The 26997-nt window shown below is 40.7% G+C and overlaps 1 protein-coding gene across 7 annotated transcripts in view; it reads left to right on the forward strand.

Moving 5' to 3' along the window:
- Positions 1–26997, forward strand: part of KMT2E (lysine methyltransferase 2E (inactive)) — a 116399-nt gene that overhangs the window by 20002 nt on the left and 69400 nt on the right. For all 7 annotated transcript variants that reach the window (XM_024111909.3, XM_065559389.1, XM_008175792.4 and 4 more), the window contains 5 exons: positions 1351–1535; positions 12566–12680; positions 13326–13555; positions 18245–18325; positions 21399–21457. In XM_024111909.3, the coding sequence (XP_023967677.2) occupies positions 1465–1535; positions 12566–12680; positions 13326–13555; positions 18245–18325; positions 21399–21457 (556 nt within the window). In that variant the 5' untranslated portion in view covers positions 1351–1464. The remainder of the gene's footprint in view (positions 1–1350; positions 1536–12565; positions 12681–13325; positions 13556–18244; positions 18326–21398; positions 21458–26997) is intronic.

Consider the following 26997-nt stretch of genomic DNA (forward strand, 5'->3'; position numbering starts at 1 on the left):
AATTTACTACTTTCGTTCTGTGGAGTAGGAACAGATTAGTGATATAATTCTGTTCACCCCTCCTTTTGCTTATACTCTGTACTTTATTATGGCACCCCTGCAGAGGGGAAGAAGAGAAGGTTCGAAGTGCAGTGTCATGGAGGTCAGACTTTGTTGAGTTATGTATGAGTCAAAATAGATTCTCACTCACTCTTGTTAGCCATATTGACTCTTCAATGCTTGCCAGAGTAAAATGTAGCAAACTTATTTTTTTAATCAGAACCCATAGGAAGATTTGTACAATATGTAATATTCAGAGTTGTACTTGAATAACAAGGAGACATTTTGTTAAATAGTCATAAACTCTTGTCTAACTCATCACCTGAAGAAACTGATCTTTGTTCCTTAAGCATGCATGAGTTACCTCACCTCCCTTCTTCCTCATTAAAATTGAGTGAATTCACTTTTTCAGTTTTGCATTATTTGCTTATAAACCAAGAGTACAATAGTAACATTGAGCCTAAAGGTCCAGCAGTCATTTTAATACATGTTAACATTTTATTATTCCATCTGAAATGTTACATAACTATGTCTATAATCAGACTACATGAAAGCTCTTCAATGAAAAAAATTAAAAATAACATTGTCCTGTTTTTAAGGATCTCTCTGAATTTTAAATTATCACATAGAATTTGGAAGAGTTAGGATACCTATCAGTTATCCATCACATAATAACATTCTTCTTCCTTAGTTTGGTTATTGGTTGAAAATTGAGTGGGTAAAATGAGAATTGTGGCCATATTAGGTTATCTGGTGATGTATTCAGTCTGTTCTAATAATGGCCAATCATGACTGAAGTGAGAATTTTGAGTGTTTGTGGGGTACGTATAACTGTATATATGAACAGAATGATTTTATTTTTAACAATAACAGTTATTCAAACAGGGTGGTGAAAGTTTTGTTCATATATATAATCTGTTTTGTATGCAGTCCTTTACTTTTTAATTCTAAAACTTTGAGGTTTGATCCTATACTCTGTGTTCATGTTTAGATTTTTGCCTCAGATTTTTTTGATTGAAAGCATGGGAAAAAAGCTTCCTTCAGAAGTATTTTAAGTTATGAGAGCTGTCCTACTGAAGATGTTTGTTTATTTATTTTAAAAAGCCCATGCTGATAGGGTAATATATTAAACTAAAGCAAATTTTAAAGCTTTATAATGTTTGCCATAATCTGAATATTTTTTGTCCTCATGCTGATAACAAAATGAAATTATTATAAGATGTTTTAGCGCAGGGTGCCATTTTAAAACGCAGTGTGGAACTGCCTGCTTAAAATGATTTGTCTTCATTGTTTTTTCTTATTTTTAAACAGGGTTTGTGGATGCACTTAGATGTTTGCAATGAGCACTGTGGCTGGCATGCCCCAGTGTTTTGGATACCAATGCACAGGACTCCATAGTAATCGAATTTATCAGAAACGAACGTCATGAGCATAGTGATCCCGTTTGGGGTTGACACAGCAGAAACTTCTTATTTGGAAATGGCTGCAGGCTCAGAGTAAGTATTTTTAACATAACTGCTAACTTTGTTATTTTTTCTTTTTGTGATGTGCATTTTCGAATAGAGACTTCCAAAATGTTTTTACTTAATTGTTTGAATTTTAATAGCTATTTTTATTCACCTACTTTAGCTTTATTTTTTCTTCGTCAGTACTCTCTTTTTTTTTAAGAAAGAAGCAGTATTTGTCAGCAGTTCAGTTTATCAAAGGGGATAGTTTTAAATAAAATATGCTTTACTGCTTCAAATGTTTTTCTCATGTTGATCATTTTGGCTTCCTTAAAGTATGCATCAAAACCTAGTTGGTTGTATTTAGAGTCACAAATGTATCCTTTGGTGCATGGAATTACGTACATGAAATACTGATAATCCGGAAGGGTGTTTTAAAAAATACATTTTCATAGTTAATATTTTTAATTTTGTTATAATGCATCCGATTACATTTATTTCTCTCCCAATATTTTAGTCTTCCTATTTGGTAATCCATTGTTTTTGCTTTTTATAGCTGAAGTGGCTAGCTTAAAGGTTTAGGCATATGTGTGAAATAACTAGACAGACGCCTAGGAATCACAGGTTCAGCTCGGCCCTTCATCTTTCTGAGGTAGATAAACTGCTCAAAAATCCATTTGCTTTATTGGGTGTCAATCAGATGATACCTAAAGTCTGGCCCAGTCTGTCTTTTGTAGACATCAAAAACCTCATTGCACTCCTCTTAAGAGTCCTATGATTCATGGGATTGGAAGGGACCTCGAGAGGTCATCTAGTCCAGTCCCCTGCACTGATGGCAGGACTAAGTATTATCTAGAGCAGTGGTTCTCAAACTTTTGTACTGGTGATCCCTTTCACATAGCAAGCCTCTGAGTGCGACCCCCCTTTATAAATTAAAAACATGTTTTAATATATTTAACACCATTATAAATGCTGGAGGCAAAGCGGGGTTTGGGGTGGAGGCTGACAGCTCACGACTCCCACCCCCGTATAACAACCTCGCGACCCCCTGAAGGGTCCCAACCCCCAGTTTGAGAACCCCTGATCTTGACTGTCCCTAACAGGTGTTCGTCTAACCTGCTCTTAAAAATCTCCAATGATGGAGATTCCTCAACCTCCCTAGGCAAGTTATTCCAGTGCTTAACCACTCTGACAGAAAGTTTTTCCTAATGTCCAACCTAAGCTCCCCTTGCTGCAATTTAAGCCCATTGCTTCTTGTCTTATCCTCAGAAGTTAAGGAGACAATTTTTTGTTTACAATTTCCTCCTTGTAACAACCTTGTATGTACTTGAAAAAAGTTATCATGTCCCTTCTTAGTCTTTTTTTCTCCATGCTAAACAAACCCAGTTTTTTCAATCTTCCCTCATAGGTCATGTTTTCTTGACCTTTAATAATTTTTGTTGCTCTCCTCTGGACTTTTTCCGATTGGTTCACATCTTTCCTGAAATGTGGCGCCCAGAACTGGACACACTACTTCAGTTAAGGACTAATCAGCATGGAGTAGAATGGAAGAATTACTTCTTGTGTTTGCTTGCAACACTCCTGCTAATACACCCCAGAATAGTGTTTGCCTTTTTTGCAACAGTGTTACACTGTTGACTCATATTTAGCTTGTGATCCAGTATGACCCCCAGATCCCTTTCCACAGTACTTGTTCCTTCCTAAGTAGAGTACTTTGCATTTGTCCTTACTGAATTTCATCCTATTTACTTGAGACCATTTCTTAAGTTTGTCCAGATCATTTTGAATTATAATCCTATCCTCCAAAGCACTTGCCACCCCTCCCACCTTGGTATCGTCTGCAAACTTTAGAAGTATACTCTCTATGCCAGTATCTAAATCATTGATGAAGATATTGAACAGAACCAGACCTAGAACTGATCCTTGTTGGACCCCTCTCAATATGCCCTTCCAACTTGACTGTGTACAACTGATGATTACTCTCTGGGAACATTTTTCCATACAGTTATGCGTCCGCCTTATAGTAGTTCTAGCTAGGTTGTATTTCCCTAGTTTGTTTGAGACAGTCATATGAGACCGTATGAAAAGCCTTACTAAAGTCAAGATATATCACATCCACTACTTCTCCCCTTATCCACAAGGCTTGTTACTCTGTCAAAGAAAGCTATTAGGTTGATTTTGACAGGATTTGTTCTTGACAAGTTCATGCTGACTGTCACTTTATTACCTTATCTTCTAGGTGCTTGCAAATTGATTGCTTAATTATTTGCTGTATTCTCTTTCGGGGTACTAAAGTTAAGCTGATCGGTCTGTAATTCCCCGGGTTGTCCTTTTCCCCCTTTTTATAGATTGACACTATATTTGACCCTTTTCCAGTCCTCTGGAATCTCTCCCATCTTCCATAACTTTTAGAAGATAATCGCTAATGGCTCAGATATCTCCACAGTCAGCTCCTTGAGTATTCTAGGGTGTGTTTCATCAGGCCCTGCTGACTTGAAGACATCTAACTTGTATTCTCGCCAGTCTGATTAAAAAGATGTCCCTGTTGTTGTGTGGTATGCTGACCACCTGGTTGCCACTCTCCACACCAAAGGTAGCTGCATATCCATGTTGTTTGTGGATTCTTTTGGGATGAAATACAGTACAAAATATTTTCCATGGAGTACAAATGACTGATTTTTTTTCCATTTACATAAAGTAGTAGTATCAGCACCATCCCAATAATCTCAGCATGTCTAAGAATAGCCTTTGTTAATTTTTGTCTTTCCTCTTTTTTTTTTTTTTTTTTTTTTTTGCATTAGTAGAGTATGTAGCAATGCAACGGGTCTTGGTTTTGGCAGGAGGTGAGAAAAGTAACCCAAAAAAATAAAATCTTGCCTGTATAGAGAGAGAAGGTCTCTGTAATGCACAGTATAATATATGTGCTTATAAATCTTAGCCATGATTATTTTTAAAAAATGAAGTCAATGGGAGATGCTAGTTATTCAGCATTTTTGATCATCCGACTGTTTATTTCAGAGCCGAACTTTAGTCACCTATTTTTGAAAAATATTAGATCATATGTAAATTATATTTAGAATCCAATAGGAAAGTCAAATTTGTAACTTACAAATTTATAAGTTATAATTTGTAAATTATAACTTGTTGTTTATCTTTCTAGTCTTTTGAAAGAACTTGCATTTTGAAACTTGCCAATAGACTGTCAGTCACAATGAATATAGATTAAATGTTCTTAATCTCTTTCCTTAGGAGTCTTGCCCCCACCCTCCTACACACACAGTTTTAATTTTGTCCTGTTGAAACCATACAGCTTTCATGGTTTTGCACAGTTTAAGAACATATTTGCATGGTTTAGGTGTTGGAAAAATTGACTAGAATTTGTTCTTACATATTTTCTTTCATGCTTCAGGTCTCCTGAAGAACTTCGAAAGTAATAAGATATTAAATAAAGGCAGTGGAGTTAGGTTTCATCAAGATGGATGAATTGCCATTGTAAACTTGAAAAATGGCTTGCATGCGTCCTTTAATATTAAAACCTGTTGAGTCAAGGGGGGAATTTTCCCTTAAACACGAGCGTTGGTCGTAATTTCTATGAAGAGTGAAATAAGTTTTCTAGCTTTCACCTGGAAAGCTTTTACAGATGGGGCCTAAGAAGAAATCTGTTAGTGTGTCTTTCTTGAAGGGTATCTCCTTATGTTTCATAATCTATACTTTTATACTTAAGACCATGTGAAGAGAATAAGTGGCAAGAGATGCACAAGCTTATGCAGTCAGTATTGTAGGCTGGTTGATATGCCACTGTTTGTCGGGAAAACCAAAGGATTCTATACCGATGTTTTAGTGACAGAGAATCCAAGGCTTGCTTCAGCCAGAGTTCAAAACAGAGAGGTTTCCAATAGCCAAAGCCTGGAAAAAGAGTGCTAGGTTTTCCTGGTTTTAAAAAAGGAAAGAGCCAAAGAAAACAGCTGTCTATATGTGTTTTTGTTTGTTTGGTTTTTGTGTTTGTGGTCTGCAAACTCTAGGGGTATTAGGTGTCTGTTTTTAGTTAGGCTGATGAGACTGCATGTGTTCATGAACTTAACTGCTATCATGACTGCAACGGCTTCTGAGGGTCAGGGACAAGATTTGCTGGGTGCTTTGTGGGGCATCTGAAATAACTTAAAATTTGCCATTCTTGAATTTAGTTTGTGGATTTGTCCAGGATCATGTACAAAATTATCAGTTTTTAAAATAAAATGTAGGAACAGTCCTCCCCATCACTGTCCAAAGAGGACTGCTGAGAAGCATGAGGCAGGTAACATTTTCTAGTGGATTTCCATCCTATAAGGGCAGTACGTATGCCCCTTATTGAAGGAAGCAAATGTAAAAACTGATTAGCTCTGACTTGCAATTGCTGAGCTCTTAAATAGGGTTCAACAGACGGAAAATGAGTAGCCAAGAAAGAATAAGCTATAGAATATATAGAAATATGAAGCAATTTTATTTAGTTTTCTTTGATCATACTGGGTGAAACCTTGTGCGCATCATAACTAATTTGTATTATGTCAACTTACAATCAAGGGGAAAAACTGAATATGTGATAGTTGGTATACAAGAACGGGTTTAACTGTTGACTATTCTAATACTGTAATAAGGACCACTGGGAAATTTTAGATTGACATAACCACCACCTTTTTTTCAAACACAGCTTTTTTCTAGAGACTGACACTTTAGATATTGATTGCATCAATAACAAAGAGAGATCCTCACTGAATATACCTTGGGCTTATTCCTAAGTGAAAGGAGTCAAACCAGTTCCCTGTAACTTGACAGGCTTGTTTCTGCTTCCTAATATACCGAAGCACGTGGGAAAACGGGGGGTGGCAAACTTGACTATGTAAGAGAATAATCTTCATTGAAAAAGGAGATCTGGAAATTTAATCATCCTTTCTCCTACTCTTCCAAATAGAGGGCTGAGGTCTGTAAAAAGAACACCATTGTAGTTAGTTACTAGAACAGTATGCATAAAGTTGAATATATAATTATTATACTATTCACTTTGAACCTATTAAATGTTAGGGTTGTGTTTTTTGTTTTTGTTTTTTAAATTAAGAGGGAATCACAGTTGATGGTGAAATAAACTGCATGTCCTCCTGTACTCTGAATTAGTTAAGCACTGTAAAGGTACTACCTCGTTAGACCATACTAATGGAGGATCTATATAACAAAAGGCATTATCTGTACTATGGGTATATACCTGAGTTCCTCTGGGTGCCTCTACAAAATCTGACACACAAAATTGTGCAAATACAAGACAACATGCTTTAATATCCGGAGTACAATAGACATTGTAAACCATATAAAAACAGTTTTCAATTTGATATGAAGACCACTAGATGGACTGAAAGTGAGTATTCAGGAGAAGAGAATTTTTAAAGTACACCTCTACCCCAATATAACGCGACCCGATATAACATGAATTCGGATATAACGTGGTAAAGCAGTGCTCTGGGAGGGCAGGGCTACGCACGCCGGTGGATCAAAGCAAGTTCGATATAATGCGGTTTCACCTATAACACAGTAAGGTTTTTTGGCTCCCGAGGACAGCATTATATCGGGGTAGAGGTGTATGTGCCTTTAGTGGAAAAGGATCTTGGGATAGTAAGACTCTAGCCTAATTTTTCTTGCTGTGAATGACAGAGAGCAGTAGACATTGCCTTGAATAGAGTGGCCTCATTAAGGGCCTGAAATGGTCTTGCTGACTTACAGGAAGTCAATGTAGTTCCAAGCATCAGTGTTGAATATTCATGGTCAAGTGCCTGGGAAGTCACTGCAATGTTCCACAGTCCGTAGATGACTTTCAGAGTTAATCCCAAATAAAAGGCTTTACTGTAGTTTAGCCTAATGATCACAGTACATGGGTCACTGTAGCAAGCTCTACGTCTAGAAGAAAAGGGAACTTTATGACGCTTTAGATGACTTTATTTTTTATTTTAAACTCATTCATAACTACTGTGGAAATCTGGTCTTTCAGGTGCAGGTCATGATAAAAAGTAGTATACCTACCTTGCAAACCATGTCAGAAATCAGTAAACAATTGCCAAAGATCAGGCAATGTTCTCTACCTAGTTTTGCCCATCCTGTACCAGCTGTCTTGTATTTTTTAACTAAAGTCTTGCAATACATTTTGTGTGAAACACAATACATTGTTATACATCATATTTTCTTATCTGGGTTGAATTTTAGCCAACCAATGTTCATATGAATTGTAGTGCAAAAAACAGTCAAATTTTGTTGTACATACTATAATAAAAACTTGTTTTTCCAGAAAATTTGCAAAGCTGCTGAGGCACACTAGGAACAAGTGGTTTTCAAATAATTTCCCCCCTTTTTCCCTTTAATAAGTAAATGCTGCTTTGGAGTTTAGAAGGCTGTGGTAAATGACCTTAAAAACTTTAGGCTGGGACTTTCAAAGGAGCCTAAAAGAGTGGAGATCCTAATTACCCTAGGCTCCTTTGAAAATCTATCTTAATGAGTGTCACAGTATTTTGACATCCACAATTTAAAAAAACCTGTTGAGCCTCCAGCTTTCATATAAACTTTATTTTTGGTGTTAACGGTGAGAACCACTCAGATTAACTTTTTATAATGAATAGTCAAAACAATTGTTGAAAGAAACTGTCCGTTCAACCCCCTTTTCAAACCTCTTAGAAGAAAACAATTATCTTTAGTTAAAACTTTTTAACCACGATTCATATTGTAGATAATTTGAGCCATAAGCCCATAAAACATAGTTTATGGAAATCTTGACTGATAACTTTAACAGCCTTGTGGTATGTTGGTTTATTTCTTATTCAGCATTATTTATTTAATTTCATTAGGGCCATCTGCTGATAGAATGGGGTAGTTTAAGGCTGTATAATAATTGTGTTAATTCTGAAGTGATCTAGTTCTAGATATGCAAGTTGTCTGACCCAAAACCAGAACGGAGATTCTTAAATGTGGCTTAAATTTTTTTTAGTGTAGCTGAGAAAATCTAGTACTGTTTTCTAATAGTAGAAAATCCTTTAACCCATTGGAAGATTGGGTTTTGGTGACAATGTTTTCTAGCCTGAACACTTCTGAATGTTTAACGGTTTCTAACCACTTAGCAGTCTGTCAACTGATTCAGTGGAGTCGCATCATAGGTGCATTTAACTTACACGATTTTAATGATACACGTTGGGCAAAACAAAACAAAAAAGAGAAAAATAGCAATTTAAATACTGTACCTGTAGTGTGGGCGATTCCGCCCGCCATTCCACTCAATGAGCGTTTGACTATACGCGATTTTTGCCTTACGCGCTGACTTCAGAACCTAACCCCTGCGTAAGATGCGACTCCCCTGTAGACCACTTACATGTACGTGACCTCACCCAAGGGGTTTTGTGTACATCATGGAGAAGAATAATTTGGTCAGAATCCCACTCAAATCATTAAAAAACCTGTGATTTAGGCCATAATATTGAGTGCTAATTTGTTGGAGTTTTTTGGTTTGTTTGATTGTTGTTATAGTCTGTGTAGGCTGCTGGCCTGTTTGAACATTACAGGAAGGTCACAATCTTTTCAAGCCCTTCCTTCAGGGTACAGTTTATTCAGCAAATACAATAAATCAGTTCAACATAGGGTTTCACATACAAACCCAACCTGCTGCAAGCCCCTTTTCCTTGCATCATTTCCCCTTGATCCAGGGCCTTCCCCAGGAGACCATTTGCTTTATCTAGCTCTCCTTTCCAGCTGAGCTACTTGACCATCTCAGTTGGGAGGTTGCTTATGAGAAACAGGCGAGGCTGAGCCCAACTCTCCTTAAAGGGCCAACCATCCTGTGACGTGTCTCATGCTATGCGGGTGTATAGACAAACAACATTACAAGAAATTTCAAGTTGGAAGTTTGAATGTCCCTAAGTACTAGGGGAGTAAACAGTAAAAATAAGATGATTTCTTTGTTTATAAACACCAAGAATGTGCTGGTTATTATTTTTTTAAGTATTGCCTTGGTGGGTCAGGACAGATGTATGGTACTGTGAAGCTACAGAATGGGGCCTGTTCAAAAGATTTCTAAATACAGTGCCTCAAGTGCATATCTTTGATATCAAGAACACAAATGAGGAATGCCAAATCATATATTCTTTTGACCCTTTTCCTCTTGTAATCTCAAATTTTTGCAAGACACCCACAATAAGAGTCCTTGAAATCCAGTATTTTTTAAAAAATTAACTGAACCTTCACAAAGTACATACTCCTTCCTTACTTCATTGATGTGATTCTTGACTTTGCACATTGCATCCACTCCCTACTACTATATCACCCTCTCTTGTTCTGTCCCATGTGAAACTTAGTCCCTTATCCTCCAGTCACTTTATATACACACTGAACTTTAAACCTGAGTTATCCAACTTAAATCCATAGGAATAGTCACAGCCTGAACCTGGGTTACTAGTATTAAAATAGGTAACAATAACGCTTGGATTTCTTTGTTTTCTTTGGTTTTTAACTTTCATGTTTTTGTTTTGGTAGTTGCTGCTTTCCACTGTTTTATGTGATTATATGGATGCTTGTTATCAGGACAGTCAAATTATGGGAGCCAAGTCCACCAATTATCCCCAAAGAACTACAATAAGTAGCCAACACTTACAGAAAGTGGGATTTATTATCTGAATTTAAAAAGAGCACTTCAAATCCCTTGCGAATCCCAGTTACTCTTTGGATTCCAGTTTGATTGTGTGGAATGCACAGACTGCCACCTTCAGGGTATATATTGTAAAGTAGAGCAGGAAATTTTGGTGATTAGGCTCTTAAGGACTTTTGAATTATCTCACATTTAAGAACTTGACATTTTTATTTTTGTGGCTCACAATAATGGTATCTAACTAAGAAAAGCTTCTGTAATGAACGTTAGCATTACTGAAATGTAGACTGCGTATTAAAATCTGTTTTTTCAGGGAGTTTTGGTATTCAGATTGCCTGTTAGACCAAATAGTTCTCCAGTTACTAGGGAAAACAAACAAGATCCAAATAATCCCTGGGAAAAATGCACTATTTAGTGGAAAACAGGATAGACATGCTACTTTCTTTCACTTTCAAAAAGTATTAAAAATATTCTGCTAGGAAACCTTAAAGCAGGGGAAGGCAACCTATGGCAAGCTGATTTTCAGTGGCACTCACACTGACTGGGGTCCTGGCCACCGGTTCAGGGGCCTCTGCATTTTAATTTAATTTTAAATGAAGCTTTTTAAACATTTAAAAAACCTTATTTACTTTACATACAGCAATAGTTTAGTTATATAGTATAGATTTATAGAAAGAGACCTTCTAAAAATGTTCAAATGTGTTACTGGCACGCAAAACCTTAAATCAGAGTGAATAAATGAAGACTCAGCACACCACTTCTGAAAGGTTGCCAACCCCTGCCTTAAAGGATGGACAGCAGTCTCTTGAATTGGGAGAGAAGGATATGAAAGTGACTAGAATCCTGGAAACTTAGCTGGACTGTACTGGGCAAATATCCACTCCTTGTGCATCAGAACTTTGAGTATACAGATCTTCAAGATTAGTATTATTTCCATTGCAGTAGGACCCCAACCAGAAAACATTGTACCGTCAACATGGCATTATGAGGGTAGTGGAGAATCTGACATACCTTTTCAAATTTGTTTTCTTTCTAGAACATGGGTTCATAAACCTAGGGAGGATGGGAGATTACAATTCCCCAGATGAGAGAGGGATGCCCCAAAATGTATCTGTTACATTGTATGGAAAAGGTTGAGGACCACTGCTGCCCCCCTCTGGTTTCTTTACTGAACAGCCTCTTTCATCACTCCCTTTCCAAAATGAAAAGGCAGTGAGTGACTAGAAAGTTATTATAATAGAAGGTATGTCAGAGAGTAAATATCTTCCGCCTAGGAAATGTTTGTATTCTTCCTTAACACATTTTTTCAATTCTCAGCATTTATTTAGTAGCAAGAGTCCATTATTCTGTGAAAAATATTCTGTTCCTCTACCAAAACTAACTTTGTAGAACTCTTCTTTTCATGGCACAGGGCAAATAGTGTGTGCATATATACACTATTATTTTCTGTTGATAATTTGTAATTACAGATTAAACCAGAGAAAAAAATATGCACAATATGAATGTTTGTTTAAAACAAAACAAAAACACAACCCCCTAAACTAGCTTTAAGTGCCCTGAATCCATAGAATCATAGAATATCAAGGTTGGAAGGGACCTCAGGAGGTCATCTAGTCCAACCCCCTGCTCAAAGCAGGACCAATCCCCAACTAAATCTTAAACACAAAAAAGCAGTTTACAAGAAGTGGCAGACTGGACAAATGACCAGGGAGAACTATAAAAATATTGCTCAGGCATGCAGGAGTGAAATCAGGAAGGCCAAATCACACTTGGAGTTGAGCCCCCCGCCCCTGGTGCTTGCAGAGTAGGGGAAGCTGCCGCTGTTGCTGCGCAATGTGCTTCTCCTAGCCTACAGCACCTTCAGCCTCCTTGCCTGCCTCATTGTCTCCAGTGCCAGTGGGCTGTGCCTGTGTGGGCTAAGGTGGGGGCACCTCCCAACTATTGTACTGTACTGTACTGTATGGCAAAAAAAATTTCCCTGGAACCTAAACCGCCCCCCCATTTACATTCATCCTTATGGGGAAATTGGATTCACTTAACATCGTTTCACTTAAAGTCGCATTTTTCAGGAACATAACTACAATGTTAAGAGAGGAGTTACTGTATGTGGTATTGCACAGACTTATCTAATGATAAACCAAGTTTTAAGCTCAGGGTGTCTGAACTGCTGCAGAATTTACTTGGGGCTAATGCCTATAACAAGATCTCACATGCAAAGATCCATTTGAGCTGTATATCTGATGTTCTAGAAACTTCTTTCTTGGTGATATGTATTTTATGCTTCCTTTGAGGCCACTTCTTATGAAAATGTGTTTTTTTTAACCTTCTAACAGGAACAAAATCTAAATACTTATAATTTATAAAATGATAAAATACAAGTAAAAGCAAATAAATATGAAATATTGTATGTAATGGTGTACATCTTGCTTTTCAGACCAGAATCTGTAGAAGCTAGCCCTGTGGTAGTCGAAAAATCAAACAGTTATCCACACCAGTTATATACCAGCAGTTCTCATCACTCTCACAGTTACATTGGTTTGCCTTATGCGGTAAGTATAAGAGTAAGAGTCTACAAAAAGACAAGCATAGTTTTTAGAGTTCTGTTTAATGCTCTTTTGCTGTTTGTAATCCTCAGAATCTTAAACTTTCCATTCCAGTTTTGTTCTTTTCTATTGAATAAACATTTGCTTTGCTCAAATGAGCTTCTGAGTGGATGTATATAGAGCCTGTATAGGCAATGTTCAATACTGCTGCTGATGGAGTAGTAGTAAAATCTAGCGTTTGCAACTAGTGCTTCCAGAATGATTTGATATTGGTACGTAAACAGACACTTATTTTTCAAGCTGCTTTTTATCTCAAGCTATTTATCTCCCTTTTCTTGTTTGTGTAAAGTTAAATGTGGATTTAGGTATCTAGGCACCTGCATAACTGGTCTTAGTTTAAAAAATTTGATGGGAGCTGCTGGAATCGCAGCTTTTTTGAAGCGTAGGGTATTATGTAGTGTTTAAATGTGAATTTAGGAGCATAATTTTGGGCTTCTGTTTTTGAATGTTTTCATTCTGGCTATGAATTTAGAAACCTGACTTCCAAACAAAAGTGGGTGTAGGAATCCTTCTGAGGAGTTTGAAAATGAATATTGGTCACTGTGCAGATCCATGTCAAGATAACTCTGGGTTTTTCAAAAAATCCTCCAGGACCATAACTATGGTGCTCGTCCTCCTCCAACGCCTCCAGCATCTCCTCCTCCATCAGTTCTTATCAGCAAGAATGAAGTAGGCATATTTACCACTCCCAATTTTGATGAAACTTCCAGTGCTACTACCATCAGCACATCAGAGGATGGAAGCTATGGAACTGATATTACCAGGTGTATTTGTGGTTTTACCCATGATGATGGATACATGATCTGTTGTGACAAATGCAGGTAAAATATTTTATATGAATAAAGATGTTAATACATATGTACATGTTTTTATTTTTTAATCAAACTGTAGTAGTAAGCAGTTTTGAAATAACTAATTACTTTAGATTATGTTCAATTTTAGGGTAGGGGAACCGCCATCAAAACAGAGGCTCGTCCAAGTCCATTATAGGCCATATAACTGTCTTTACCGGCAAAGTAGAAGTTCAAGGAGGGAAAGAGTTTCACACTTTGTTCCAATCTGCTATTTTGTGTCTGGTTGCTCCATTGTAAATATTTAGGAGTCTACTCTTCTGTCAGTAGTGGGGCTTTTTGCAGGCCATTTACATTATCCATTAAATTCAGTCTAGTCCAGCATTTCTCAAATGCGGCCACCGTGGCTGCATGCGGCCACCAGGGGCTTTTCGTGCAGCCACAGCCTCCTGGGCAGTGATGGGGGTGGGGCAAACAAACATACAAATACCACTTTTCACAGAAATGGATTTACTAGCTAGCAAGTCTTTAAAAAAAAACAAACAAAAAAAACCAAAAAAGCAAAAGAAACAACAACGGAAGACAAGAACATGAAAGCATGGTTTTGTTTTTTTTATTCTGTTTAGGTCCAGTAAAGAATAGAGACAGCTATATATTATTTTTGTTATAGAGTCTGCAATAAAAATCTACTTAAATTACAATTTGGACATGTATATGTGCATATTTATTTGTTTTTTCTAAAATTAATGAAGTAGTTAGGAAAAATTGTCAAAGCAGCCATCAGCAAGAGTGGGGGTCCGCTCTCTGAGGCCACCAAAATATTTCTTGAGACAATCCCGCCCCCCACCCCGGTCTAGTCCTTTGGAAGGCATACTTTCATGTTCTGGGTAATGCAAAATATTAGCACACTAGTTTTATTGTACAGTATTTAGGTTGATAAAATAAACATTTCTATTAGCGGTGAATATTACGTGTAACACTTCACAAGGAAATGTTTTAAGAACAATTTAAAAAAACGTGTTATGAGGACATTGCTATCAAGACCTGCTGAGATGCACTAATGAATTTACTAAAAACTGTTTTCTGCTGCAACATTCACTTAGTTTCAGTGCAATGTCTTACCCTCTGACGGTTCTAATAACGCTTACTCTTCTTATATTTTTAAAGTGCTGAAGGGGGAGCATTTTTAGAGGAGAAATGTGGCTGAGGGAGCAGTGAGAATCAAGAAACAACTATTGGAATGGAAATGCAGAGGGATCAGTGGAATGTAAAATAAGTAGTCAGGTAGTGGGATCAGGGGTTGGGTAGGGCGATAGTTAAGAGAAAGCAATTTGTGTGTTGCTTTAGGGATAGCACAAGCCATATTGAAAATAATGTTGGAAATATACTGCTTCTTTGAGTTGATGCAGCCGTATTCCACTTAGATGTGTGCATGCTCAGTGCAATGGAGCCGGATAACTTTGCCTAGCAGTACCCATAGAGGGGCAACACTTGCACATTGTGGCCATACCCCCTCCCCTGGCTATATGAGGAATTGCTGCCTGGCCCCCCCTCTGTTCCTTCTTACCACCCGTGGCTGAAGTCAGAGTTCCGTGTGGTTTTCATCCCACATCCCTCTATTTATTGACTTTTCTAGTTGTATATAGTTAATTAGTACCCTTCGTATAGTGTTAGTTAGATTGTGTGTGTTAGCTGTAATTTAAGTATTTCCCTGGTGTTGCCCTCACCAGGGTTTAAACATCATCTGTCGTGTGGGGGAGTGATCCTCAGCAGTGATCGCAATGTGGTGCTTGCTGTGCCTAAGTGAAGCCTACATCAAGGAGCGATGTTCGATTTGCAGACGATTCACAGAAAAGACTCAGTGAATGGTCGTTGTGATGGTGTATCTTAGGAAGAAAGGAATCCATATCTTCCTGTATCTGGATGACTTGTTACTGAGGGGCAAGTCCAGAGAGGAAGCTCTTTGTCATATTAACACTATACTGTGCTTGCTTGGCTATCTGGTTCTTACCCTAAACACTGGGAAGTCAACTTTGGTTCCCACTCAGAAAATAGAGTTCATTGGGCCCTAATAGACTTAACAAGTTCAAGAGCTTTTCTGCTGACTGACTGTTTTCAAGTGATTTGCCACTTTTTGCCTCAGTCTGCAGTCTCAGCCTTCCATGACAGATTGGATGTGCTTGGGGCTCTTGGGCCACATGTCTACTTGCATACAGGTGGGCCAGTTCACAAGGTTGCACCTTTTGCCCCCTCCAAATGTGGCTCAGGATTGTTTACCATCCAACTTTTCGCCCCTTGGTTAGATTGGTCTGCCTTCCTCAACTGTTCGTGGACTCCCTGCAGTGGTGGACATGGTCTAGAGATCATTTGCCAGTGTGTTCCCTTCATCTGGCCTTTGCCACTAGGTCTGCTGTCGCCGATTCCTCCCTAATGGGTTGGGAAGCACACCTGGGGTCACTAAAAGTTCAAGGTCTGTGGTTAGAGCAGAAGTCCTCACTGCATATCAACATGGTGGAGCTTCGGGCCATCTACAATTCATGTCATGCTTTCCTGGACTGTTTCACGGGCCCAGTGGTTCACATACTTACTGATAATATCACTTCAATCTATTATGTGAACTAGCAAGGGGGAGCACACTCCAGGATGCTCTGCCAAGAGGCAATCAGGTTGTGGCAGTTTTGCATTGAGGAGAGCATTACTGCCTGGATTCCAGAGTCATTTTGAAGACCATCTCAGCAGGAATTTCTTCCTGAGTCACAAGTGGTCTGAAGACAAGTGTCTTTTGGGTCATCTTTGCAAATTGGGGCATTCTGATGATCGACTCGTTTGCTGTGAGGGGCAACAGGAAATGTCACCTGTTCTGCTCTCAAGGGGGCCTTAGTCTGGACTCCTGTCCGACCCTTTCTATCTCAGCTGGCACTTGGCTCTCCTGTACATTTTCCCCCAATCCCAATCATCCGACTGGTCAGTCTCAAGCTGAAGGCAGATCAGGCCAAGCTCATTCTCGTTTCCCCAGTGTGACTGAGACAGTGCTGGTTCTCTGACTTGTGCTGTCAATTCAACCGCCCATGCCCTTTACTCTCCATCCCAAACTACTCACACAGAATCATGGTCACACATTGCATCCCATTCTCAGCTCCCTGCATCTCATGGTGTGGCTAATTCGTGGCTAAATGAGGAGGAAGAGCAGTGTTTGGTGGCTGTTTAACAGGTCCTACTCAAAACTAGAAAGATCTCTATCAGAATGGCCTAGTCAGTGAAATGGAAGCTGCTTTCGGTGTGGTCATTTGCCCCTGGAATTCAACTGACACTGGCTTCTATCCAGAATATCTTGGAGTACCTGCTATGCTTTCAAGTTGTCGGGACTTGTGCTTAACTCATTGAAAGCGTATCTGGCAGCGATATTTTTTCATTCTCCTCTTCAGGGAAGATTGGTCTTCTCCAATAATATGGTAGCAAGATTCTTAAAAGGACTACTTTTGTCTCCATTCTCCAATCTGAGAGCTGATTCTTCTGTGGGAAGTTAATGTGGTACTAACGGCTTTAATAGGACCTCCTTTCAAGCCCATGGCATTTTGTCTGTGTCCGCTTTTGTGGCTGAAAACTGCATTCCTGGTAGCAATAGCATCCAGAAGAAGATTGTGTGAGTTGCAGGCTCTGATGGCAGGGCCTCCTTATACACAGTTCTCTAAGGGCAAAGTGACTTTAGACAAAAATTTTGGGTGTGATTGTGAAGTGGTTTCTCAGTTTCATTTGAACCAGGCGGTATATTTACCTATATTTTCTCATAAGCGACATTCATCTCCGAAGCAACAGTGTCTCCATACGTTAGATTGTAGGCGACATCTAGCCTTCTGTCTGGACAAGACTAAACCATTTCGTGCTTTGCCTTGCCTCGCCTCTTTGTCATATGCAGATTGTATGAAGGGTCAAGCGGACCTTTCACAGACTGTCTCTAAATGAATAACATCCTGTATCAAAACTGTATATGAAATAGCTTCAGCTATGCCTCCTCAGCAGGTGCGAGCTCATTGTATAAGAGCTAAAACAACATCAGTAGTGTTCCTTAGTGACATCTCAGTACTGGACATTTTCAGGGCTGCTACATGGTCATCCATCCATACATTTATGAACCATTATTCCTTTACTGCATCTTTGGAGGCGGATGCAAGTTTTGGTAGGGCAGTCCTGCACTCGTTGTTTTGGTAGACTCCAAGCCCTGCTTCCCAGGGTGGGTACTGCTTGTGAGTCACCTAAGTGGAATACATGGCTGCATCTACTCGAAGGAGAAATGGTCACTTACTGTAACTGTGGTTCTTTGAGATGTGATGTAGACATGTATTCCATGACCCACTCTCCGTCCTCTTTGCATTGTAGTTTAGTTTTTGGGCATTTGGTGTGAAGGAACTCGTGGGGGGAAAGAGAAGGAAATTGGGGCAGCGCTGCCTTCTATAGCTAGGGAAGAGGCGATGGTCACGAGGTGCGAGTGTCGACCCTCTATGGGTATGTCTAGGCAAAATTATCTGGCTCCAGTGGGCTGGGCGTGCACACACCTAAGTGGAATACATGTCTACATCACATCTTGAAGAACCACAGTTACATTAAGTAACCATTTATTTTGACTGAACATGTCCAGTGTGCCATGGTCACTAAAAAAGTGTCAATCTTAAATGCATTAATTTCAGAAGGCTGTACACATGGAATCTTTATTTTTTTCAGTGTTTGGCAGCACATTGATTGCATGGGGATCGACAGGCAGCATATTCCTGATATATATCTGTGTGAACGTTGTCAACCTAGGTGAGTAGCATATGGCTAATAATGGTGTGTGCATGCGATTTTAAACTCTAACTAGAATATTTAGAGACTATAAAATGAATAAAAGTTGCCTTTTAAATATGTTGATTTTATTGAAAATTAGTCTATCACAAAGTAGCAAGCAGGTTCTGTGTTATAAAGAAGCATACCAAACATGTTAACAAATAAAATTCTTGAAGTGTTAAGCAGAAAACTTGAAAGAGAATTGCGTCTGTTGCTAGGTCATCTGGACGTAAAACGACAAATTAGACACCTCATCCACTGTTATTTCTTTGCTTCGGTCTTCACTACAGAGAGTGTAGTGGAAAAATACCTTCTCTTTTCAGGGAATAAAGATCAGACATTGTCAAACTGAGGTTTTAAGAGGAGATGCTGGAAAAGCTGTTAAATCAAAGGGCAACAAGTCACTAGGACTAAATGGCATAAACTTAACAATGGGTAACAAATATGAAATTGTATTAGTTAGTTGGAGGATAGCAAATGTTAGAACTACCTTTACTGAGGGTGATCCAGGAGTATAATAGGAGCCTACCTGATATGATTCTGGACCTGTTAGCTGTCGTGGTTCTCTCACCACAGTTTGGCTGCTAAGGTGATTTAGCTCTCCAGCCAAGTCATGAAAAGCCCACCCTTTCTAGGTATTGAGTGCAAACAACAGAAAGTGTCTTTTACCCCCATCTTAAGCTGAGCACTATGGCAAGTATTCATGGCACAGGTACAGCTGACCAACCTTCTTTAAGGGTCAACTCACCCTGTAACATAGGGATTAAAGTCCAAGTATGTTGGTTGATGGAATAATGAAAGAAATGTGCTATGATAGGTACAAACCTGCACAGCTTTGGTAAAAAGTAAACCATGTTACCCCAAAATGGTGGATGAGAGGAGGAGAAATGATTAATCTAATTTATTTGGAATTGCAAATAGTTTTTCAAAGTTCCTCACAAAAGGCTCTGAAGGGAGTGGGGGAAGAAATTAGGCTTCTTTTTTTCTTTGCTGTATTAAATAGTTCTGAGGGTTTTTTTTGTTTTTTAAAGGAGGGGATGGGGTTTGTGCCTGTAAATGGGATATGGGTTTTTGTTGTGTTTTTAATTTTTTTTTTTTTATTACGTTGGAAATTCAAATCCTTTCCAGGCTAGATTCACAAGGGGAATTTAGGTGCAGCAATGGTTAGCATTGGAGCACTGAACTTTTTGGTGACCTGCTGCCTAGTTGAATTCACAAACCCAAGTTACACACCCATATTCCCTATATAATGCCCAGGGAGAGGTAGGTGCCTAAGAAGGGGATTCACAAAAGCCATTATGCTGAGCAGAGAGCTGCCTAAGTTAGCAGTAGGAAATGCAGAGGAGACGGTTAAGTAGGGACTTGAACCCAGGTCTCTCGCTTCCAGATGAGTGCCCTAACCTCTGGGTTATGGGGTATTCTGGGTTGGGGGTCTCAGTCTCTCCTGTTGGAGCTGTTCCACTGTGAATAAATAATTAAATATTCATTGGGCCAGAGAGAAAATGAGTGACTCTATAGCTCAGTGATTAGGGCCCTAATGTGGGAGTTGGGAAACCCAGGTTCCAGTCCCCTTTCTCCAATGAGTGTTCAAGTATTTTCTATAAAAAGGAACAACTTCAGGCAGATTGAGAGATCTACCACAGAATACCCCTTAGCCAAGTGGTTAGGGCAGTTATCTAGGTTTCAAATCCCTGCTCCACATGAGGTAGAGTAGGGATTTGAACCTGGGTCTCATACATCCTGGGTGAGTACTGTAATCACTGGGCTATTGTGGGACACCAGCACCACCTCTGTCTTGTGTTTGGGTTAGGCTTGCTCTGTGTGCGTCTAGTGGATTGGGCCCCAAAGGTAAGATAGGCAAGGGAACACCAAGTTTGTGAATACCACTAGAGCATAGGCATGAATTAAGCATTGAGCTACTGGGTGGTGTGAGGACTTGGGCAGCTTTGTGCAGCCCCAGCTGCTGAAGTTTTGGCATCTTGAGGATTTTACTGTTGGTAACGTATCCACCTAGGACTTTAGGCTCCTACAGCAGGGGTGGGCAAACTTTTTGGCCTGAGGGCCACATCGGGTTTTGGAAATTGTATGGAGGGCCGGTTAGGGGAGGCTATGCCTCCCCAAACAACCAGGAGTAGCCTGGCCCTGCCCCCTATCCAACTCTCTCCCCTCCCCCCCCCTGCTTCTCGCCCCCTGACACTGCCAATTGAGATAGGGAGGAATTTTTTAGACCGTTCAAAACTGTGTTTTGTTGACACCTATTCAACTTTCATGCCTGACTAAACTTTTGAATAAAGTATGTCTTAAAAATTCAGCACCTCCACCCCATCAGATAAATGGTAAAGCTTATAATAAACATGCAGTTAGACCTTCAGCAAAACCATGGAAAACCAGATTTGGCATTTCTGAAATGTTTTAAGAATTTTTGCTTCCTTTTTATCTTGAACTCTTTTGACTCCCTTTACATCTTAATTTCTTAAAGTTTCTTTTGAGGGATCTTGTCAAAAGCCTTTTGAAAGTCTAAATAAATTATGTCAAGTGGTTCTGCTTTCTCCACTATTTTATTGACACGTTCAAAGAATTCTGGTTAGTGAGTCATGATTTTCCTTTGCCAAAACTGTGCTGATTGAACCCTATCACAGCATGATCTTCCAGGTGTTTTAGTTATTCCATTTTTAATTGTTGTTTTGACCAATTTCCTATTTAAAGATGCAAGGCTTATTGGTCTGTAATTCCATGGATCAACTTAAAAGAGGTTCTAAATATGGATACAACATTTGCTACCTGGTCAAGTGAGTTAGATGAGAATGGCACTTTTGGATACAAATTATGCACAGATCATATTGTTGCATAATGGAACAGTGAACCAACTAAATTTTTATGCATTACAGTGTCCACCTACTGACTGATTATTACAGAATAAATAAGTGTGTGTACTGATTACTGTAATTGTCTAAGTGTTTAATGTTTGGCTCCATTTCGTACCTAGGTTCAACCACTTAGAAATGTTCTGATGTGTTGACTAAACTGTTCTGAAAATTTTGTTTTTATGCAGAAGTTTAGATAAAGAAAGGGCAGTGCTGCTGCAGCGAAGAAAAAGGGAAAACATGTCAGGTGGGTACAAAGAAAATGTAATAAACTTACTAAAATGTCATATATACTATATTGAATGTTTCAATGAACTGTAAAGACCCGGAGAATATTTTTATAGTTCTCCAATTTGCAGCCTTGCAGGTGCTTTGTAACTAGCATTCTTGCGTATAAAATCTGGAATAGAATGAAATATTTTGACCATATTTTATCTTATCGAAGAAAGCTCATCTTGATTTTATATATGTACTAGTCAGTTATGAAACTCTGTAAGAAACGAGTTTCTTCTTTGAGGGATGATCTCCATGTATGTTCCACACGTGGGTCTGCATGCACACCATCCACCTGAGTTTGGAGATTTTTAGTAAGCGCTGTCCCTTGGCCTGCATGTGCACAGTTGTCCTCCTTGTGCTCCAAACTGAGAGTATAAGAGGCAGTGTGGACTGACACCTCTCCAGTTCCTTCTTACTAGTGCATGGTCTCATTCAGTCTTCTGTGTCCGCAGCTTCTTCTATTGTTGCTTCTAATTAGTATTTTTGAATTTCACTCTTAGATTTATAACTTTTAGTATTTAGTAAAGTGTAGCTTTAGTTCTCTCCCCGCTGTGGGGAAGCTCTCCCCTGAGGGCAAGGACTATGCCTACAGTCCCAGGGTTTAAGAATTGAATTTCTTGCCCCTGCTCCTTTCCAGTGAGTGACAAACACCAACACTGCCTTTAGTGCCTTGGTAAGGCTCACTTCTCCACTGAGTGCAGCATTTGCTACTCCTTCCCTCCCTGACTGTGTGAGGGTTGAGAGCTCAGACTCTGGGTGGGGTGGGGGGCAGTGAATGGAGAAAGCCATTAGCCCACAGTTGGATCACAACATCGGCCTCAGTCAAGAGGTAGCACCCCTGTGAGTGCAACCTCAGGAGCTGAGGCTGCAACTTCCAAGCTTAAAGAGTTCAAGGCTTCTCATGACCGTAAGTGACACTCTCACAAGCACAGAGACAGATCCTACTCTAAATCTATCCTGAAGAGAAAAGATCCCTTTCCAACCCTTCCCAAGACAGACAAGTCCTCACACATGGTCCTAAGGACTTGAGTCTTGGTAAACCTCCCCAGCAGGAAAATGCAACGTGCAGGAGTAAGGATCCATCAGTTCCAATCTTTGATCAAGCGTATAAATCAGAAAAAAGACCTCCACTGCCATTATCTTCAACATCCAGATGAGACTCTGCACTGGTACCAACACGGCCCCAGAGGGATTTGACATCTGCTCTGACCAGGGAAGTGTCTGATCCGACTGCTCTGACCACCAGTTCACCCTACATCACAGGGTGGTCTGAGACCTGCATCTTCCCAAAGGATGTTTTTGCTCTCCGTTACCGTCAATCCCCTCTTCTCTCAGATCCATTCTTATTTAAAGACCTTATACCAGAGCAGTGGTTCTCAACCTGTGGGCCGCATGCAGCCCAATTGGAACACAGCTGTGGCCTAGCTCAGCTGTGTGCTAAAGGCTGGCCCGCAAGGCGGGGTCCGGGTTCTTGGCTGCCCAGCATGGGGGGGCGGGTCCTAGGCTGCCCGGTCGGCCCCATAGGGTCTGGGGTCGGGGCAGCCGGCAGGCCCTGCGAGCTCCAGGGGGCTGCTGCCCTGCCACACAGCCCCTGTGGCCCAGGTAACACATTGTGGGCCGCATATTTAGCCCATGCTTATAAAAAAGTTGAGAACCACTGCACCAGAGTAAGATAATCTTCCATCTGCAGACCTGAGTACCCATACTTTGGTACCAATGGTTCCGCTGGTCAGTTGAGAACCCACCTTCTCATTGGATGAGTTGGAGGCCCCAGATGAGCCTCTACTCCTGCATGAGGAGCAAGCCTGGATGGAAGCTCCAGGAGATTGGGATTTTGTTGTCCACAGGTATGACTTTCCAAGGGACCGATGGTTCCCAAAGCAATGGGGTCTGCCCCAACCAGTTGAGCCCTTGTACTGGCATTAGTGGGATGCTTAATCTAGGCACCCCAGCTTCATGCATGAACCCTCCCATGGGGGGAGGGATAGCTCAGTGGTTTGAGCATTGGCCTGCTAAACCCAGTGTTGTGAGTTCAATCCTTGAGGGGGCCACTTGGGAATCTGGGGCAAAATCAGTACTTGGTCCTGCTAGTGAAGGCAGGGGGGCTGGACTTGATGACCTTTCAAGGTCCCTTCTAGTTCTAGGAGATGGGATATCTACATTTTTCTGCCCTCTCCTAGCTGACACCATCAGGTTCTATTGATTATGAGGAGGAGGAAGTGGAGCCACATCTGTCAGCTATTTTATCATCTTCCCCCAATCAGGCGGTCACCCCATCTTCACTGTCTCTGCCTGATGATCACAGGCAATATCAGGAACTCTTACAAAGAGTGGTGTCCGAGTTCTGGATCCAGCTTGAAGAGGTTCAAAAGATTCAACATAAACTGCTGAACATATTGGAACCCTTGTGTTCCAGTGGAGTGGCCTTCCTGGTCAATGAGGCCATTATAGACCCAGACAGAGTAGTGTGGCACACTTTTTCACCTCCTGTGGTCCCACCTCAAAGACGGCTGAGAAGCACTATTTCATTCTACCGACAGGAGTTTTTGTTCTGACATCCAGCACCAAACTCTCTGGTGGTACAAGCAATCACTGACAGGTCCAGACTGCAACACCCCCATGACACCTTTGGACAAGGGTGCCACAACCTTCTATGGAGGACAGCTTTCTCCTACACAAGTCTCCAATTCAGAATTGCTAATTATGAGGCCCTGTTAGCAAAATACAATTTCACCAATTATGTGAAGTTGTTAGAATTCAAAGACAAACTCCCTTAGGGTAGAATCCAATTCCAGAACTTAATTGATTAGGGTAAATCGCTAGCCAAAGCATCTCTTCAGGCTGTAGGTGCTGTTGATACTGCTTCCAGAGTGATGGCTATTGCGGCTATGAGGAGATGATCCTGATTGCAGTCCTCAATTTTTCTGGAGAGGTATAAAGTACCATTGAAGACCTGACCTCTGATTCAGTTAACTATTTTAATGAAAAGACTGATCGGTTTCTTCATTCTTGTAAAGGCTTGATAATATTTATCTTTGAGTATCTATACATCTGTCCCAAAGAGAGAGCATCACAAACAGGGGTACAGAAAAAGACCACCCCCTCAACTGTTTTGTCATCAGTGCTCTCAGAAACCACTGTGCAAATGACAGAGGGTACAGAGACCGATGTATGTAGCTTCCTCAACATCTATTGATACCTCACTCCAACCCACAGCTGAAGGTTTTCTTTTGACAGGACTTTTGAGATCCATGTTCCTGAATTGATACCTTAGAATCATAGAATATTAGGGTTGGAAGAGACCTCAGGAGATCATCTAGTCCAATCCCCTGATCAAAGCAGGACCAACACCAACTAAATCATCCCAGCCAGGGCTTTGTCAAGCCGAGCCTTAAAAACCTCTAAGGATGGAGATTCCACCATCTCCCTAGGTAACCCATTCCAGTGCTTCACGACTCTCCTAGTGAAATAGTGTTTCCTAGTATCCAACCTAAACCTCCCCAACTGCAACTTAAGACCATTGCTGCTTGTTCTGTCATCTGCCACCACTGAGAACATCCTAGCTCCATCCTCTTTGGAACCCCCCTTCAGGTAGTTGAAGGCTGCTATCAAATCCCCCCTCACTCTTCTCTTCTGCAGACTAAATAAGATCAGTTCCCTCAGCCTCTCCTCATAAGTCATGTGCCCCAGCCCCCTAATCATTTTAGTTGACCTCCGCTGGACTCTCTCCAATTTGTCCACATCCCTTCTGTAGTGAGGGGACCGAAATTGGACACAATACTCCTGCTGTGGCCTCACCAGTGCCACATAGAGGGGAATAATCACTTCCCTCGATCTACTGGGAATGTTCCTACTAATACAGCCCAATATGCCGTTAGCCTTCTTGGCAACAAGGGCACACTGCTGACTCATATCTAGCTTTTTGTCCTCTGTAATCCCCAGGTCCTTTTCTGCAGAACTACTGCTTAATCAGTCGGTCCCCAGCCTGCATGAGAGTCTTTCTTCCTAAGTGCAGAACTCTGCACTTGTCCTTGTTGAACCTCATCAGATTTCTTTTGGCCCAATCCTCCAATTTGTCTAGGTCACTCTGGACCCCATCCAGCTTATCTACCTCTCCCCTCCATCTTAGTGTCATCTGCGAACTTGCTGAGGGTGCAATTCATCCCATCATCCAGATCATTAATAAAGATGTTGAACAAAACCGGCCCCAGGACTGAGCCCTGGGGCACTCCGCTTGATATTTGCTGCCAACTAGACATCGAGCCGTTGATCACTACTCGTCGAGCCCGACGATCTAGCCAGCTTTCTCTCCACCTTATAGTCCATTCATCCAATCCATATTTCTTTAACTATCTGTCAAGAATACTGTGGAGACTGTATCAAAAGCTTTGCTAAAGTCAAGATAGATCACATCCACCGCTTTCCCCATATCCATAGAGCCAGTTACCTCATCATAGAAGGCAGTCATGTTGGTCAGGCATGACTTGCCCTTGCTGAATCCATGTTGACTGTTCCTGATCACCTTCCTCTCCTCCAAGTGCTTTAAAATGGATTCCGTGAGGCCCTGCTCCATGATTTTGCCAGGGACTGAAGTGAGGCTGACCGGTCTGTAGTTCCCCAGGTTCTCTTTCTTCCCTTTTTTGAATATGGGCACTATATTTGCCTTTTTCCAATCGTCCGGGACCTCCCCTGATCGCCACGAATTTTCAAAGATAATGGCCAATGGCTCTGCAATCACGTCAGCCAGCTCCCTCACACCCTTGCATGCACTAGGTCTGGACCCATGGACTTGTGCATGTCCAGCTTTTCTAAATAGTTCGTACCCTGTTCTTTCACCACTGAGGGCTGCTCACCTCCTCCCAGTGCAGCAGTCTGGGAACTGACCTTGTCTGTGAAGACCGAGGCAAAAAAAGCATTGCCTGCAATTGAGGGGCAATAACAGACAAGTGAGTGCTGAAAATTATTCACTCTGGCTATTTGATCGAGTTTCTGCTACCTCTTACCACAAACCCCATTCCCAGTCCCTTTTCACGGACTAATCTCATAAGGAAATCCTACATCAAGAGGTGCACCTCTTGCCACTTCAACATCAGGAGAAGGGATTCTTCTCCCCATATTTCCTAGTCCCCAGAAAGAACGAAGGGTGGAGACTGATTTTTGACCTATGCCAATTAAATGTATTAATCCAAAAATTAAAATTCTGTGTGGTCACACTGGGATCAAAAATTTCCCCTCTGGAAGAGGATATATAGTTTGTGGCTTTTGACATGAAAGACACTTAGTGTTACATAGACATGCACCCATCCTACAGAAGGTTCTTCAGGTTTTTCCTTTGGCAAGACCGTTATCAATTCAGAATCCTCCCATTCGAGCTAGCTATGACACCCAGGGTCTTTTACAGAAGTCCTTTTCAGTGGTTGCAGCTTGGATGAGAAGAAAAAGCTTTTACTGTTTTTCCGTACCTTGATGACTGGCTCCTGATGGGCAGATCCAGCAGGGAAGTCCAGTTGG

This window comes from Chrysemys picta, chromosome 1 (assembly GCF_011386835.1).
Source record: "Chrysemys picta bellii isolate R12L10 chromosome 1, ASM1138683v2, whole genome shotgun sequence".
In the NCBI taxonomy this organism is placed as follows: Eukaryota; Metazoa; Chordata; order Testudines; family Emydidae; genus Chrysemys; species Chrysemys picta.